Raw genomic sequence first — 16333 nt, forward strand, 5'->3', positions numbered from 1 at the left:
TTTTTGAAGTCATTGTCAAGGAAAAGGAACTTGCCGCCGTCGTCGTTGTCTGGCTGCAGGGTCATGTTGACTAGCTTCAGTGAGAATACTGTCAAAAAGGCATTTTATGATCTGTCTGTATATTCTCCAATGATAAATATTCAAAAATTCACCCTCACTTTATTTTCTGATTAGAAAAAACACGGAAGTCTCTTTGTTACGACTATTCAAGTGACACTTCTTTCCTAATAAAACTTTCGAAAGGTGATAATAAGTGCCCTGTGTGCCGTATGTTCTTCCCTTATATAAAGTTTATCCAGTAAACAAATTTTTTCAGTTCCCACCCTTGCCATACAGATGGAAATTTACATTGTTTTGTATTTATGCATTTAATAATGTTCATGTAATTTTACAATCAGTACATCATAGAAAATTACAAATACAGAAATATTTATTTGCTTTAAACAGTTAAACTCCATTTACATGTTATCCATATTGTAATTCTCAATTAGTTCTAGTTGTAGCTTTAGATACTTTAAATAATATAAAGTTTAAATAAGTATAGCTTTACATTAAGAACTTTTTGAAGATAAAGAATAAAACATTTTAAACATATTTAACATTAAAAATAATTTTATTAATCACTTACATATCTTCTTGTCTGCCCGAAGAATGCAATGTGTCTTTTAGCAGTATGCTAAAAATGAATATTATGGATGATCTTTATACTTTTTAGGCTTAATTTATATAGTCTTAGTTGAGGTGGGTGGAGCAAGTGATGTAGACCATCCTACATCCAAATTTATCAGAATGGACTGATAAGGGCTTTTGACTTACGCAAATGATGAGACTATTCCCCTGAAAGACACTAAATGACTATCTCTATCATGCACAGTTTTATTTCAGTCTAGGAATTCAATACCTCTGTAAAACAAATGACTCTATTTAATTATCATGATGCAACTATTGAATAAAAAAATCATAGGTTTGGGAACCAACAGAACACTGTTAAATCCTATGAGCCCAAAAACCACATACAAAACTTTGTAAAGGTTTTAATGGTAAATAGCTGACGACTCATATACTGTATTTGCAACTGAAACCAATAAGAATTGCTATAGTTTCTTTTCAGAAGGGGATTGTATTTTATAAACAAATGCAAAGATAGCGAAACATTTTCTGAAATGTACAAAATGTACAAAAAGGAAGAGGCCATTGAGAAAATACAGTCTATACCAGGGGTCTCCAACCTTTCTGTAAGCGAGGGACACCAAAATATCTAAAATCCTCTATAGGGCTACTTGTTGATAACATACTGTCAAACTTTAAACATGTGATGCCTTATTTTCACACTCACAGAACCAAATTCAGTTTTCTTTCAGATATTTTTGCACTTGAAGATATTAAAGCTTATAACACTTGCTAATAAACGTTCATGACGATGTAGCACTTGGCTGATCGGTATAGTCACAGATTTGTCAACTGGCTTGAGCATTATTGGTGAGCCCTGTGTTTAGCGGGCACCTTACAGAGTTCATGCGGGCTACCAGGTGCCCACGGGCACCGCGTTGGAGACCCCTCGTCTACGAGCTATACAGTCTCTTCTTTTTGGAAAAGACATATCTGAGTGTATCTAACTTGAGCATATGTTGTGGTTTATTCCATGCAACGATAATAATGGCAATAATTAAAAAAAATCATAATTAACATATTCATTTTTTTGACTGGCATAAAGACTCTCTGTTGCAGATGATATGCTCAGTGTGTCGCTGTTTCATTGTTGAGACAACAGCGCCCTCTATGTTTCCCTTCATGTACCACGCTTCATACCCGGTTAAAACACACAGCACTGGTTATGAAACTGAGGTGGTGGAACCCAGCACATTATAACACAACCTCTCCCGCGGCGAATGGGTATTGACAGTTTTTGCAGTTTGGACGGTTCTGACCCGTTCTGGGTAAGTGGATAAACAAACCCGCCTTCCCGAATTGCGTTATCCTTACGAGCCTTTGTTTTCAACAGATTATAGGGTTCGCCGGGACGGTGTTTTTACAACATGGAGACGCTTAGATGTCTCTTAACATAGCGCGCCTTCTCCCTTACTCGTCTTTGTTGGGGGACATCACATGTGCGTTTAAATGTTAATATTTATGATGGAAGCATTTCTGAGCACCACGCTTGAAGAGTTTGAGTTGGCTTGGGTGCTCCTGTGATGTCCAGTAATGCTATCTAGGTAGGTGAGTCGGTAGGTTTTGAGACACGGTCAGCGATGCTAAGCTAACCGGTATGCTAAACTATTTGACCATATATGCACCGGGTGGACTGTCAGTCTGTAGTATTACTTTCTTTTCACGACAGTCAGTCTAATCGTGGCATATACTTCTTTAAAGTATTATATATGCGATACATAACTCAGACTGAACAGGTGTCTGTGATAGCTAAAGAGCTGACTCTCTCGACTCGTTTTTGCTTAGCTAAAGCCTCCAAAGCCAGCTTATTTGACTACAACTTGTATTATTATTTGTCATATAAAAGAGATCGGTCGGTATTTCAGTTTGTGGGGTTAACAGTGAATTAACAGTGATAGTTAGAGTCAGACGAGACCTTCGCGATTAAAGGGTCACTGAAATATGAATCACTCTCAAAGGTTATTTAGTATATGCCAAGAAAGTGTGTTGTGTCTATTGAAACACTGTGTAATGTTGACATTTCTGCTGCTTTGTATGTCCGGCACTTCAATGCAATGAGATGTTCGTTATTAAAGTTTCAAGTCATTGGGTGAAACTGCATCAAAATATTTCATTGAAATATTCATAATGATACTTATAGTATTCTTTTTATATTTAAGCAAAAAAATAGTTTTTTTTGAAGCTAAAATACGTCCTTAACATATTCCTAACAGGTGTTGTTATATTTACCATGTAAATGAAATTAGTAAACAAACCCCAATACACACAGAAGAAAGTCATACAGGTTTTAGATGATGGGAATGATGAGTGTTTCTTTAAATACATTTTCTTTTTAAAAATGCTCAATTGAACTTATTTTCTCAGCAATATTTATCGATCTGTTTTTGCACCAAGATATGGCATGGTCTCTGAGAAAAAAAACACCTTTTTGAAAATTTAAGCATTCGCATTAGACATACTAGCAGCGTCACTGCTTACAAGAGAATTCTTTCCATGAAGACCCTCTACAATCCTCCAAAGTGCTGAAGAGATTCTTCTCAGATCTCGAAACAGCCTTCTGGAGTGTTTGTTCCTCACACACATCATTGGGTCTTCGTGTGTTTTATCCTTCGACAGAGAGCTTTGTGTCTCCTCCGGTTGTTACTGTGTTCCTATGGTTCTTCAAAAGAATCTTTGAAAACGTGGAATGCAATCACACCCTCTTTTGTCCTCTCCTGCAGGATTGGAACCGGACGTGGCAAACTACGAACCCAGATCTGACACCATGTTTCCAGAACACAGTACTGGTTTGGATACCCTGCCTCTACCTCTGGCTGCTTGCACCCTTCTACGTTATATACCTCAAAAGTCATGATCGTGGATACATATGCATGACTCATCTAAACAGAGCAAAAACAGTGAGTGTTACAGTCAATAACGCATCGCATTAGTAAACAACTTGTTTTCCTGATAACTCTGCCCCATTTATCAGACTGTTTCATGGTCATGTGACTCTCTTAAAGGTTATTGGGTTTATCCTGTGGCTTATCTGCTGGGCAGATGTTTTCTACTCTTTCTGGGAAAGAAACGAAGGTGCTGATGTAGCCCCCGTCTACCTAGTCAGCCCCACGATGCTTGGCATCACAATGGTGAGACTTGATTTGAAGTGCCGTAAATTATGATGACTGTGTGTCTCTTTGCTTAAGGCTTTGAAAGTGAAAAACCAAGGGGTGTGCTCTGAAGTCATGAATTTGTTTATAGGTAAAGTAATATGATTTTCTATGGTATTTCTTTCAGTTGCTGGCTTCGTTTTTCATCCAGTACGAGCGGAGGAAGGGGGTCCAGTCCTCAGGGGTGATGCTAAATTTTTGGCTGGTCACTATAGTGTGTGCCACTGTGACCTTTCGCTCCAAGATCCTGCATGGACTGAATGAAGTAAACACAACATTAAAGCATTAAAACTGTTACTCTAACACTATTTCTGTTATTTTTATAAAATCTAAGATTCATTTTACTTTAACATTTTCTATGTTTCTTTTCAGCCTGCCAGTGTGGATGTGTTCAGATATACTACTTTCTACATTTATTACACCCTGCTGCTCATCTCTTTCATTCTGTCTTGTCTGTCCGATAAGCCTCCTCTATTCTCACAGGCTGTCAAAGACTCGGTCAGTGAACTTTACACAGTGTGAATGTTGAATAGATGGGCATTATTGTGAATTACAATGTTGAAATGGTTTATGTACAGAATCCATGTCCAGAGTTTGGAGCCTCCTTCCTGTCCAGGATCACATTCTTTTGGATTAACAGGTGAGCAGAATCAATGACTGTGAAATTATAACACATCTTTTTTTAATCTTTTGAATGAGTTCGATTGTCAGTCCCACTTGTCCAGTCATTTCTGTTCCGTGTCTATCAAAAGGTGTACAGAAAAAGGCAAAAAACTATTCAACGTTTCCTTCAGGTTCTTATTATTTTTTGCTTTGCGTCTTTCTTCTCTCTGCAGGTTGATGGTTCAGGGTTATAAAAGGCCTTTAGAAGAAAAGGATTTGTGGTCGCTCAACGCAGAGGATAAGTCTCAGAGAGTGGTGCCGCAGCTGGTGCGACGCTGGGACCAAGAATGCAACAAGGTTAAAAGGTCAGATGCAAGAAGTTATTATTTATTTTAAATATAGATTGTCTAAAAATGTGTTCTTCCCAGTACTAATGTTCTGGTGGGCATATTTTTCTCAGGCCCGTAGATAAAACACTCTACTCTCCAAAAAGAGCAGCTAAGGGAGAAAAGAAAGATGGTCAACCAATAGAAGAGTCAGAGGTTCTGCTTATAAAAGCTCAGAAAAGTGGCGAGCCTTCTCTCTTCTGGGCACTCTGCAGAACCTTTGGACCAAACTTTTTCATCAGCTCTCTTTATAAGATCATTCATGACATCCTGATGTTTGTTGGACCCGAAATTCTCAGGTATGACCTTCCAAGTTTTTGGTAAAGCTTTTCTTTATTTTTCTTTATCTTTAGCATCAAATTATATGGATATTATTGCACTTTTCTGGGTTATTATTACAATATTTAGTGTTGAGCATTAGTTCTGGTGAAATGCTAAAAGCAAGACAATACATTTCAGCTAACCACATAATTGTGCAGAGTTAGAAAAGCAAAACAATAAAGCGTTTCAATTTTTAAAGAGGTAAACACTTTCCATTGCTTTTGTTGTTTACATCTAGTTTTGTTACATATTAATCTGTCACCTAGTGAAAACTTGGCATGTAATAAAAACATGAACAGGTTATGTTCTGTAGGACCTGTTCATTGTTCGCTAAACAACTTTTCTATTGTGTTTGGTTCATTATAAAATCGTGGTTTGCGTGTTAATAATCCACAGGGGCAGGGACTGCATTTCCCTGTGTTTTTAGAGTCGTGTGGTTTTAAATGACTTCGCTTCTGTGGGCCGGCCACACTTTCAAAACAACAGCTGTGACCCTATTAGAAGACCTCCAGTAAGAGTTTGTTTTGGCATGATGAGACTTGTGCCCTCAAAGCGTGCACTGGACCGTGATCAAATCCCACTAATCCTGTGAAAGTTCCGCTTTACTCTCTCCACCTGCCCCACTGTGCTTTACACTAGTCAAACCACTTCACATAAATGTACATAATATAAATAAATCCTGTTGAACGGCATTCCAGTGACATCAATCACTTGAGCTTGGTCTTCTGTGTCGTAGGCTGCTGATTCAGTTTGTGAATGATCCCAGCTCCCCCTCCTGGCACGGCTACTTCTACACCTCCCTACTGTTTGTTTGTACCTGCGTGCAAACGCTCATTCTGCAGAAATATTTCCATGTTTGCTTCTTGACCGGCATGAGGTTACGCACAGCCATCATAGGTGCCGTTTACAGGAAGGTAAGTGGATGTCATTGGACATGAAATGAAAGACTTGCAACCTCTTCAGCCTACATCAAATATATGTTATTGTCTGTTACTTTTGTTAAGGCTTTGGTTATTACCAACGCTGCACGGCGAACATCCACTGTTGGAGAGATTGTGAATCTTATGTCCGTAGACGCTCAGCGTTTCATGGACCTCATCACCTACATCAACATGATCTGGTCGGCACCTTTGCAAGTCATCCTGGCCCTCTACTTCCTGTGGCAGGTGTGTGACCACAACAAAGTTTGTCCTTTTTATTTGTTCGTCCAGGCAGCATCATACATTAATGTTTGCTTGTTTCTTTTTTTTCTATCAGAATCTGGGACCTTCAGTGCTTGCTGGAGTTGCAGTGATGGTGCTGATGGTTCCGCTAAATGCAGTCATTGCCATGAAAACGAAAACATACCAGGTTTTGAATCTCATTTTTTGTATGTAATACGGAGCAGCAAACTTTGATTTCAAGCATAAGTTACGCTTTGATTTCTATCTTTGACATGGCCTTACTCAATTATTTAAGATTATAAGATTATAATATTAAGATATCAAGATTATAATTTCACACAATGACATTAACATTGCGTAGAATGGTTTTATGTAGAAAAATGACTTTAACTTGGTTTTCACAAGCAGGGTCACATATCGCTGCTGTCCTTCTGAAACTTCATATCTCCGTATTTCATGATTTGGATTTTTTTGCCACGAATCCTTATTAGTCACCCTTTATGTTTGTTACTGGGTTTTTACAAATATCTAACCCATGTAAAGTATTAAAAAGGGCTTGTCAACTTTGACAACACAGTATTATATACAAATTTATTTAAAAGTAGTTTTTTTCTGTTTCCTTAAAAACAGCCAATTTGGACAGAGGGACAGCAACATTTTGTTTGTTTGTGTATTTGCACTGTTGTGGATCACATTAAATGTGACATGCGTCCCACAGGTTGCCCAGATGAAAAGCAAGGACAACAGGATCAAGCTTATGAATGAGGTGCTGAACGGCATTAAAGTGCTAAAACTCTACGCATGGGAACTGGCCTTCAAAGATAAAGTATCTGCCATCAGAAAGAGTGAATTGCATGTGCTGAAGAAGACTGCTTACCTGGGCGCCGTGTCCACTTTCACCTGGGTGTGCGCGCCGTTTTTGGTAGGTACATTTGAGCGTGTGATTCTTCCGTGGGATTTGTGTTGTCTTGGGTTTCTGACATCTGCTGTTTTCCTGAAGGTTGCCCTGTCTACATTCGCTGTGTATGTGATGGTGGATGAACACAATGTCCTGGATGCGCAGAAGGCGTTTGTGTCTCTGGCTCTGTTCAACATCCTGCGGTTTCCTCTCAACATGTTGCCTATGGTCATTAGCAGTATGGTGCAGGTAAGATTGATAATCTTATGCTTTATCATCTTGATGTGGGTGTTTTTAAGTGACTTAAAATATGTGTTTCTTTCATCAGGCCAGTGTGTCTCTTAAGCGTCTGCGTGTGTTTCTGTCCCATGAGGAGTTGGATGAAGACAGTGTGGAGCGGCCAGCCATCACAGCAAGTATGTGCGAATTCATATTAAATGAACAGTGCTAACACAGTCTCCTCATATTCACATTGTATGTGTGAGCAACACAGCTGTCTGTGGGTTAAAAGACAGCTCATGTGTTTTGATGTCCACTGAAAACACTTGACTGTTTGTTTCTGTTCATTCAGCTCCGGATAGCATTAGGATTATAGACGGAGCATTCAGCTGGTCTAAAGATGACCCCCCTGTTTTGAAGAGGTAACTCCTTTAATTGTGTGTACATGAAGTGTCGTCCATAATACAATGAAGTATTCTACACAAATGTAGTGAAGATCTAAACTGACATTACGTTCAAGGCATCAAAAGGACTTTGAGCATTGATGTGATTGTCGCGATCACATAGAGCAAAACTGATGAAACAGGTCGTTTGAGGACATGACGGGCAAGTATGTGCATGAGCGCCGATACAGGAGAACTTCAATTGCCAGAGGAAATATAATCTGGCTAATCGCCATGCATAATAATGAGATTTCTTTTAATCCGTTTTCTGATTTTATCCTCATCTACTAGAAATCATGCATTGAAATGTGATTTGTCTTGCGTCATCGTTGGCTGGAAATTCAGTTTTTAATATCTGGAAGCGCTAAAGGATTTTTCCATTTCAAATTAAATGAATGCCGAAATCTGAATGAAGGAGAAATAAATGCAATTCTTTGACAAATACACAATGCTACCTGTGACCACATGTTTAGCTGTTGTTAGCTGTGTGTTATTAGCAGTCTCACTCGTATCTCGATCTCTCTTTCTCTGTAGGATTAATGTGCAGATCCCAGAGGGCTCACTGGTTGCTGTGGTAGGCCATGTGGGTTCGGGGAAATCCTCTTTGCTTTCAGCTTTATTGGGGGAGATGCAGAAACCTGAAGGATCGGTCTCCATCAAGGTACAGACACAATCTCTGTGCTTATTTGCAGAAATTTGCATTCCGCTTGTCCCCTTGAGCATAAGAACGTTTCAGTGAAATACAGTGTTTCAATATGTTCTGAGGCTTTGGTGTGTGTTTATGTGGTTAACATGAAAAATAAGATGAACTTGAGTATGTCACTTTGTTTTTTAGGGCTCTGTGGCGTATGTGCCCCAGCAGGCCTGGATCCAGAATGCTACTCTCAAAGACAACATTTTGTTTGGACGGGAAGCAAATGAGACCTGGTACCAGAAAGTGTTGGAGGCCTGTGCTCTTCTACCAGACCTGGAAATCCTACCTGCTGGAGACTTGACGGAGATTGGAGAGAAGGTAAACATTCATTTAAGAATAATTTTTGCTTACATTCTTAAATCGGATTCTTATTGTCCTAACCAGGTAGATTCATTGCAACCGTCTATAGTCCGTTTTGCAAGATGTAAACAAAACTGCTCTGGATGCACTTCCTGTTTCAGTTTTTTGAAAGTACAAAATACGACCAATAGAACATTTAGAATTGAATCAAAATGTGAAAGAATCTTTAAGGTTTAATTAAATGAAATGGAAGAAAGAAACCCAAAAAACTTTCGGGACCAGTGTTGTCTGCATCTTCCAATTTTTATTAAAAAAAAAACATTCTCGTCCATTTTAATTATATATTTTGTCCTTTGCAACCATGATAGTTGAAAGATTTTTTTAATTCCTTTTATTTTATTCATTTCTGTTGCGTCAAACTATGTAGCTCCGCCCACAGTTCAAAGTCTTCACTGCAAAATCCTGCATGATATGACTAAATGTTAAATGTGTTTTGCGTGTGATATTTTAATGTTTAGGGAGTGAATCTCTCTGGAGGTCAGAAGCAGCGTGTGAGTCTGGCTAGAGCTGTGTACTGCGGCTGTGCTGTTTACCTGTTGGATGATCCGCTCTCCGCGGTGGACGCTCACGTGGGGAAACACATCTTTGAGAAGGTCATCGGCCCTCAGGGGGTGCTACAGGCCAGGGTAAGAATCTTTTACTTTTTATTTAAATACATATGAATGAGTTAATTTTTATCTAATGTTATGATGCATTGTTTTCTTTCAGACTCGAGTTCTGGTTACCCACGGGCTGAGCTTCCTGCCACAGGCAGATCTGATCCTGGTGATGGTGGATGGAGAGATCACAGAGATGGGCTCTTACACTGAGCTTATGGAAAGACAGGGTGCTTTTGCAGAGTTCCTGCGGATTTACTCCAACACGGAACAGGAGGAGACAGAGGAGTCAGTGGGAGGTGATGCATAACCATTTCATCCATGTTCTGGGCATGTGGAATCATGATATCAGCATCACGTTCCCTCTAAATCATGAATATTGGTCAAATGACTGTGGAATAGTTTTTCTAGTCAAATCTATTTTACCTCTGTCTGATTCATTTGTCTGTGTGTCAGCTACTTTTGTATTCATTTTGATGTTTCTGTTTCTCTGTTTGTGTTCAATCTGTTGGCTCCTCAGAAGAGAGCGAGCAGACAGAAGCTGTGAAAGAGAAAACTGAAGGTTTGAGGGTGTATATGGTCCCGGGTCTTATATAGTCATTAGGTCTGCACGTTATGCATGTAAGAATATGGCTTGGTATAAAACAGGCCTGCAACGTGAGGTGCAGATTGAAATTGTTCAGCCACCCCATTGGACCAGAAGTCACCAGATTTTGATTCATCTGGGTGTTCAGTCCTGGTCTTGCTTCCTTCCTGCAGAGTTAACTTCTAAACTTTTAAGTCTCCAGGGGCATAAAACTCTCGTTTGGTCACCATTGCGATTCTAGATCTTTAGACAATTGAAGTGTTCAGTTCTTAAAATCCTTTGGTGCTTCATTTTGGTTGTGTGTGTTTCTGCATCTGACACCCCAGTGTATGCAGGGACATACACATGTGTCAGTCGTTTTCAGAATGAAGCACTGTCAATGACCTCTCATCTGTCCCCCTGACCTGACCACTGGGCCAGTTTCTCAAATCGCTGACTTCTGTGTGTAAGATGTGTGGGGGTGTGTTTCAGCGCAGCCTGCTGGTGGTTGTTCTAACTTCAGCCACACCTCTGAGGTGTAAAACCCTGTCTAGGCCTGACAGGTGTGGTTATTTAGAAGAGAATAAGGATTGGCTTTCATTTACATATTAAATGGACATGGTTTTACATCTGTACAAACCAATGTTGCACTGGCCTCAATAAAGCGTTTGTGAAAAGTTTCCTATATGCAGATTTGCGCTTCAGTATGACTTGAGATAATAGAGAGAAAATTGTCGAAGAAAGTCTGTGCATGAAGGAAGTTGTTGAATTCTCCTGATTTGGCTTTATCCTTTCATTCACAGACTCCATTCCGAGGAAAGGACTGGAGAATGGCGGCACTGCCGCTCTGCTGAGGTCAGTGAGCACTTATTTATTGTTTATGTAAGATTGTACTAAGGCTATATTGTCCTGACGGCTGATAAATTGACCTGGTGTTTCTCTGTAGACGCAGTCAGAACTCTCTGAATGAAGCAGGCAAAAGCCCACACAAGACTGAAGACAATGATGGTACAGCAAAAAAAGCCAAATCTGCTGAATCTGCCCGAATTACAGAGGCAGACAAGGCCAACACTGGAAGGGTAGGAGAATACTTTTTTTTTACTTGCAACTTGCAACTAATGCAGAAATGAATGCAATAACAGTTTAGTTTGTTGTTTTGTCGTAATTTTATTGCATAAAATAATGTTAGCAAATCAAACTGTATTGTCGCTATTAAATTTTTGTTGTATTATCAATTATCTGTTGAGAACATAAGTCCTTTGAGGATTTTATCCAGAATAAACGTTTTTGTTTACATAATTTATGTCTGTGAACTGTGCATATTAATTTGTTTTTCTAAACACACACACATACATGCATATATTTAAGCAAAACATAAAAATGAATCCACATTTATAAATAGTTTAAATGAAGGGTAAATGTAAATAAACACAGTCTTACTAATATTCATACAGACATACATTATCTCAACACAAACTTTTATTCTGGATTTGGATCATCGTGATTAATCGTTTGACAGCCCTTATCTATCTGTATGTTGTCTCTGGGTAAATGTGATGTTTGTCGTGCAGGTTAAGCTGGCTGTATTTTGGGAGTACATGAAGGCTATTGGTCTGCCCCTGTCTATCTTCAGTATCTTTCTGTTCTTCTGTCATCATCTGGCCTCACTGGGCTCGAACTATTGGCTCAGTCTTTGGACAGATGACCCTGTTATCAATGGCACCCAGCCCAACAGAGAGATGCGTTTAGGAGTGTACGGAGCACTTGGTCTTTTACAAGGTAACTTAAAACAACTATTAAGTCTATTTAGTGGCCTGAGACAGAAACATTTTTTTTCTGTGCTTTATAATTTCATGTTTTTAAACACTCTCATTTCAAAACTCTCTCTTTCGCAGGTATTTCAGTGTTCTGTTATTCCATCTCCATATCCATCGGTGGGGTACTGGCCTCCCGTTACCTTCACCAGACTATGCTCTACAACGTTCTGAGGTCGCCCATGTCTTTCTTTGAACGCACACCTAGCGGCAACCTGGTCAACCGGTTCGCCAAAGAGACAGACACCATTGACTCGGTCATCCCTAGCATCATCAAAATGTTCATGGGCTCCATGTTTAATGTGCTGGGCTCATGTGCTGTTATCCTCATTGCTACACCGCTAGTGGCCATCATCATCCCTCCGCTGGGTCTGCTGTACTTCTTTGTACAGGTACTTAGATTTTCTTTCCTGTATACATCTGTTATTGTTTAGGGTACATTATTGGCTCTGTCATGTAGCTTTCTGGTCTGAGCAGGTGTCATGCTTGAACCCCATAGGATACTTGAGTTGTCAGTATTGTGCCATTTAGCGAAACTCTGAATGCTTCGGGGGATTGTCCCTGTAACTGTTCTATGGCAACAGCTCTATTATAGGATATTTCCTTTCATCAGTCTTTGAGTTAATGCTGTGACCTTGCTCCTACTTCTCTCGTAGCGTTTTTACGTGGCCTCCTCACGGCAGCTGAAGCGTCTGGAGTCAGTGAGTCGCTCTCCAGTCTACACACACTTCAATGAAACCCTGCTGGGCACCAGTGTGATCCGAGCGTTTGGAGAGCAGCAGAGATTTATCAGAGAGAGTGACAGCAGGGTGGATCATAACCAGAAAGCCTATTTCCCCAGCATCGTCGCCAACAGGTGCCACTTCATTTTAGAATTGCATTTCTATTTAAAGAACAACTCGCCAATAGATTTATCGCCATACTAGTGTTCAGCTTTTCATCTGAAAGGTGTTTTCGCCCTGTAGGTGGTTGGCAATAAGGCTGGAGTTTGTGGGTAACTGTATTGTAACGTTTGCTGCGTTCTTTGCTGTGATGGCCAGGGAGAGTCTGAGTCCAGGTATCATGGGTCTGTCTATCTCCTACGCTCTACAGGTCAGTCTTAAGTGAAATGATACAGATACAATACAAATACCTCTTTGACACATTTTCGCCCATTCTCACAACTCTTATGTCACTCAGGTCACAACGTCTCTGAACTGGCTGGTGCGGATGTCCTCTGAGGTGGAGACCAATATAGTGGCGGTGGAGAGGGTGAAGGAATATGGAGACACAGAGAAAGAGGTCAGTGGTCCCTCAGGCAGGTTGTGGGTACTAGTGATGGTTTATGTTCCAAGTTCTGTTTGTGTAACTATTGTATGTGATTTCTCCTCACAGGCCGAATGGACATTAGAGAACTCTACTCTACCTGCTGGCTGGCCCACTCATGGCCACATTGAAATCCGCAACTTTGGCTTGAGATACAGGGAGGACTTGGAGCTAGCCATTCGTGATATTTTGGTCACCATCGAGGGAGGAGAGAAGGTGGGTCGAGCAACTGAACAGTTCATGCTTTTTCTTCAGTTTACTATTGTTCATTTAAGAATGTAAATAATGTACAATATAAGTTTGTTTGTGTGTGTTGTAGGTGGGAATTGTGGGTAGAACAGGAGCAGGGAAGTCCTCTCTGACATTAGGACTCTTCCGCATCATTGAGGCAGCGCAGGGAGAAATCCGGATAGATGGCGTGAACATCTCTGAACTCGGCCTGCACGAGCTACGGTCCAGAATCACAATCATACCTCAGGTGTCACATCTACACACAGCTCAACACTAATCTCTCGACTGTCTGGATAACACTGTCCGGTTTGCGTTTTATTTTTTTATCTACTTTTTATATTGTATTTCAGGACCCAGTGCTGTTCTCAGGTTCCCTGCGTATGAATCTGGACCCGTTCGATGGCTACACCGATGAGGATGTGTGGAAAGCTCTGGAACTCGCACATCTCAAGAACTTTGTGTCTGGGCTGCCCGACAAGCTAAACCACGAGTGTTCAGAGGGAGGAGAAAACCTCAGGTACAAACTTCACCTTTACACTCTTCTTATCATTGATGAAGATTTGACTCCAGTAAGATCTGTCCCGATGCTTTTTGACTGTATGTTCTGGGTTCAGTTTGGGTCAGAGGCAGCTGGTTTGTTTGGCTCGAGCTCTTCTCAGGAAGACCAAGATTCTGGTTTTGGATGAAGCCACAGCAGCTGTGGACATGGAGACGGACAATCTGATTCAGTCCACCATCAGAACTCAGTTTGATGACTGCACCGTTCTGACCATCGCTCACCGCCTTAACACCATCATGGACTACACTAGGTAAAACAAACAGACATCATCTTTTGCGTCCATACTACATTTTTCCATCAAAAAACTATGACCTATAATAAAACTGCAGATTGCACTTTCATTTTACATTTTCAAGTAACAAAATCAGATCTCTTTTTCAACTGTATTGTCAATTTGTTTTGTAGATGCACCAGTTGCTCTAGTATTGATCAGCACAATTCCGTCTCGTATAACATCTTTTAGGATTTGATATGTTCATGCATATACTGGAATATCATACGTGATTATTACTTCATGATTTCACATTTGATTCATGTAAATACTGCACTATAAGGAAAGCGCAAAATGTTTTTCAATGGTCTGTCTTTTGTGGATTCTTTCTCCAAAGGGTTCTGGTACTCGATAAAGGCCAGATGGCTGAATTTGATTCACCGTCCAATTTAATCGCCAAGAAGGGAATATTCTACAAGATGGCCAAAGACTCCGGTTTGGTCTGATAGTAAGTTGAGCCAAAAGACTTCGGCTGCATCCAGGACATATTACAGGTTCATGGAGTGTATGCAGAAGAGAACTTCTACTGCTTTATGCCTGGAGCTCATATACAGTACAGTGTGACTATGGATCGACCACTCCCCAGATACTGTAGCCCTCCGTTTTCACTCTGTTTTCTCGCTTTTGCTGCAAACGCTATTGTTTGATGCTAACATTCATGATGCTTGAAACTAGTTTCATTGGTGCTTGTCGTTAAATTTTTCATTTTTTGGGAACAAGTCAAGCACTCCTGCTAGCTTTAAAACGTTAGTTTTAAAACCAAATTATTATTGCGGCATTGTCTTAATAGACTTGAGGAGTAACGAACAAAAGCCTCTTTGAGCAATGCACTGTTGATGCAGTGGTCGGATGTGAAGCTGCTGGGAAACACTCCTGTGCGTTCTGTGCTTTCAGTTCATGACTGTGCGCTTAATTCTGTGGAGCATGAAGGGCTTCACTTCGAGCCAAAGGTTAAAGTGATAGCTCAACTAAAAAAAGAAATCTGTCATCATCTACTCACCCCTTATCATTTTAAACCTTTATTACATACTTTCTTCCGCAGAACACAAACGAAGATATTCTGAAGAAAGTTGGTTAACAGACAGCGCCGACCCCATTCACATCTATTGTGTGAATACAAAACCAATGCAAGTGACATTCTTCAAAATATCTTCTTTTGTGTTCTGCAGAAGATAGAAAGTCATACAGGTTTGAAATGAGGGTAAGCAAATGATGACCGAAGTTTCATTGTTGGCTAAACTATCACTTTAATATGAAAAGCTCACCTAGTCGCATGTTGTCATGGCTTGCTGGCCGTTGCTTTCTCGTTTAATAATAATCTTTATTTATAGCTTTAATTCACAATATCTGTCACAATTATTGTTTCTTCATATAAAATTATTTTATGACATAAGCTGTTACCAGGTTTACCCCACTTGAAAAGTGGCTAAGCCCTGTCTTGCCAATATCATGCAGTAGAGGCCCTCTGCAATGATTAGTGAATGTATTTAGCTCATTTGATTCATAATCCTTCTTTATTATTATTTCAGAGTGATTGTTTCACCAAAAACTATGAATGCACTTATTGTTCTGTGTAGAAAAAAGGTCAAAAGGGTTTATGTTTTCAGTTGTGGTGTGTGTGGTAAATATTTTAAAACTGACGATGATTATCGCTGTACCGCTGTATGGTCATATATCGAAATCATAGGAGTTCTGCAAAGGAAGGTTTTCTGCTCGATGGTGACACCTGCTGGGTGCTGTGTGCTTCATTTTGTGTGCTTAATTCTGTGTGCTGTTAATCATATATCTGTTCATCTATATACACTTGAATGTGCTACATTATCAGTGGAGCTCTCATTTTCTGTTAGAAAACAAAGCCTTTTGAGTTGTTTTAAGGCAAATCAGGTTTTTTTTTAAGAACTGATAAACTTCTATAAATAATACTGACATATCTGATTTGTTACATATTTATATCATTTGTAAGTATACATAAAGTTATTATTTGATATTTGTACAAATGCTCTAGTTTTAAGGGTGGTCGTTGAACATACAAATAAATACTTTTTGTTAAAAGCCCATTGTTTTGGTTTTTTTGCTCAAAGACAAGT

General features: G+C 39.8%; 1 protein-coding gene across 1 annotated transcript; it reads left to right on the forward strand.

Moving 5' to 3' along the window:
- The first annotated feature begins 1808 nt into the window (after positions 1 to 1808).
- Positions 1809 to 16302, forward strand: abcc1 (ATP binding cassette subfamily C member 1 (ABCC1 blood group)). Its single transcript, XM_079455961.1, has 31 exons — positions 1809 to 1937; positions 3390 to 3566; positions 3672 to 3797; positions 3946 to 4083; positions 4191 to 4316; positions 4397 to 4458; positions 4655 to 4786; positions 4882 to 5106; positions 5865 to 6042; positions 6133 to 6294; positions 6386 to 6478; positions 7010 to 7213; positions 7292 to 7438; positions 7518 to 7605; positions 7761 to 7830; positions 8386 to 8512; positions 8687 to 8863; positions 9364 to 9531; positions 9614 to 9800; positions 10870 to 10921; positions 11013 to 11145; positions 11638 to 11845; positions 11962 to 12272; positions 12537 to 12736; positions 12846 to 12972; positions 13060 to 13161; positions 13255 to 13401; positions 13505 to 13663; positions 13767 to 13933; positions 14031 to 14225; positions 14584 to 16302. Exons 1-31 carry the CDS (start codon positions 1890 to 1892, stop codon positions 14690 to 14692), a joined length of 4545 nt encoding a protein of 1514 aa, XP_079312087.1. The 5' UTR covers positions 1809 to 1889; the 3' UTR covers positions 14693 to 16302.
- The last annotated feature ends 31 nt before the right edge of the window (positions 16303 to 16333 follow it).

The sequence above is a fragment of the Barbatula barbatula genome (assembly GCF_947034865.1).
Source record: "Barbatula barbatula genome assembly, chromosome: 5".
Lineage (NCBI taxonomy): Eukaryota > Metazoa > Chordata > Actinopteri > Cypriniformes > Nemacheilidae > Barbatula > Barbatula barbatula.